The following is a 2,180-nucleotide window of genomic DNA, read 5'->3' as shown; positions in this document are numbered from 1 at the left end:
ACAGATATATGTTGAAAAGGTTGGGAAATGAAATTAGTGTAATAAGAAGTTAAAAAAAATCATTGATAATTATAATCATTACAGACATTTGGAAATTGATGATATAGTCACTATAAATATTGTTAGATCTCTTTTTTGTACAAACATATCCAAAATATATGTTAATTTTATTTTAATTTAAAAGGATCCTAATATTTTCTCCTTAGGATACCAGATGATAAGAATAATAATGAAAAATCAAACTGTCATCTCTCACTTTATCCTCCGGGGCCTGCCCATCCACCCAGATCATCAGCCACTGTTCTATACCCTGTTCTTGGCCATGTACCTCACCACTGTCATGGGGAACCTCATCATCATTATCCTCATTCTACTGGACTCCCATCTTCATACACCCATGTACTTCTTTCTCAGTAATTTGTCTTTCTCTGACTTCTGCTTTTCCTCTGTCACAATGCCGAAGATGCTGGAGAATATGCAGAGCCAGGTTGCATCCATTCCCTATGTGGGTTGCCTGGCACAAATGTACTTTTTCATAGTTTTTGGAAACATGGAAAACTTTCTTCTTATGGTCATGGCCTTTGACCGCTATGTGGCCATTTGCTTCCCCCTTCATTACTCCAGCATCATGAGCCCCAAGCTCTGTGTGGGTATGGTAGTGCTGTGCTGGGTGATTACCATGCTGCATTCCATGCTGCACACCCTACTCTTGGCTAGATTGCCATTCTGTGAGGACAACATGATCCCTCACTTTTTCTGTGAAATATCTGCCCTGCTCAAGTTGGCCTGCTCTGATATTTTTATTAATGAACTAATGATATTTGTCTTGGCAGGGCCCTTTATGGTCATCCCATTCTCACTCATCATTGTGTCCTATGTAAAAATTGTGTCCTCTATCCTAAAGGTTTCATCTGCTCGAGTTATTCACAAGGTCTTCTCCACCTGTGGCTCCCACCTGTCTGTGGTCTCACTGTTCTATGGGACAATTATTGGTGTCTACTTATGTCCATCAGCTAACAACTCTACTGTGAAAGAGACCGTGATAGGCATGATGTACACAGTGGTGACTCCAATGCTTAACCCATTCATCTACAGTCTGAGGAACAGGGATATTAAAGAGGCCATGATAAGCATCCTTTGCAAGAAGAAAATCTCTTTATAATGGCAACATGGGAGTTCTACTTAATTTCACCTAGTAAATATATTGATACTAATATTACAAATGGAGTAAAATTACTAAAATTGGACCCCACAAAAGACCATGTTCCATAATAATTTCATTTGAAAATGGGGGTTTTGCAAAGTAGTTCAGGACTCAGTGACATAACCCACTGTCTTGCAAGTGTGCATCTGGAAAATCATTAGATAAGAGCCACTGTTGGATCAGACTTTCATTCATTAGATTCTGTTTTTTTTTTTTAATTAAAAAAGATTTTCACTGAGTTTTCCTTAAAGTTTAGCTGTGGATCTCTGTATCTATTTTCATCTGTCGTTAATGCAGTCTAACCAATTCATTAGGCATCATTTTATTTACATTTTTCCTATATGTTTTGTTCTATCATATTCCATTGGGCCATTAGGCTTCTGGTTTCTCTTTCTCCAGGCAAATAAAGGGGCATACTCCTCTTATGGCATGGGTCTCAGACTGGACCCATGTGGTTGGTTGACCACTCCTGCTTATTCTGTGCCACTTTTTTATTATTATTAAAAAGTTTCTGCCTCCTCCTTAACTCCCATTTCCTTCCCCCTCCTCCCACTCCCCTCCCCCTCCCTCTCCAGTCCAAAGAGCAGTCAGGGTTCCCTGCTCTGTGGGAAGTCAAAGGTCCTCCCCCCTGAATCCTGGTCCGGGAAGGTGTACAACCAAACAGAATAGGTTCCTACAAAGCCAGTACATGCAGTACAATCAAAACCCAGTGTACCACCTGGTTCTGTGTCACCCTCTCTCAGTACGGGTCACGCACCTTCCATACTGATCACGAGTTTGGGGCAAAGGCCTGGAGATTGAACAAAAGACACACACACAAGAGACCTGGGTCATTTGTCAAGAGATAGCCGAATGCCACTTTATTTAGCAGAATGCAAGGCTAATATACCTTGGCCCCAGTAAGGGAACTCCCTCCCAAACAGAGGGGAAACTGGCACAGTAGGGAATTCCTTCCCAGGCAGGGGGTGGAGAGCAG

At 41.4% G+C, this 2,180-nt stretch overlaps 1 protein-coding gene across 1 annotated transcript; it reads left to right on the top strand.

Annotated features, from left to right (window-relative positions):
- The first annotated feature begins 214 nt into the window (after nt 1–214).
- Nucleotides 215–1,162, top strand: LOC125397708 (olfactory receptor 1-like). Its single transcript, XM_048430138.3, has one exon. It carries the CDS (start codon nt 215–217, stop codon nt 1,160–1,162), a length of 948 nt encoding a protein of 315 aa, XP_048286095.3.
- Nucleotides 1,163–2,180: the final 1,018 nt, after the last annotated feature.

Source organism: Myodes glareolus, chromosome 9 (genome assembly GCF_982192425.1).
Source record: "Myodes glareolus chromosome 9, mMyoGla1.1, whole genome shotgun sequence".
In the NCBI taxonomy this organism is placed as follows: Eukaryota; Metazoa; Chordata; class Mammalia; order Rodentia; family Cricetidae; genus Myodes; species Myodes glareolus.
Note: the sequence above shows the minus strand (reverse complement) of the source record. Positions and strands in the feature narration are given on the sequence as shown.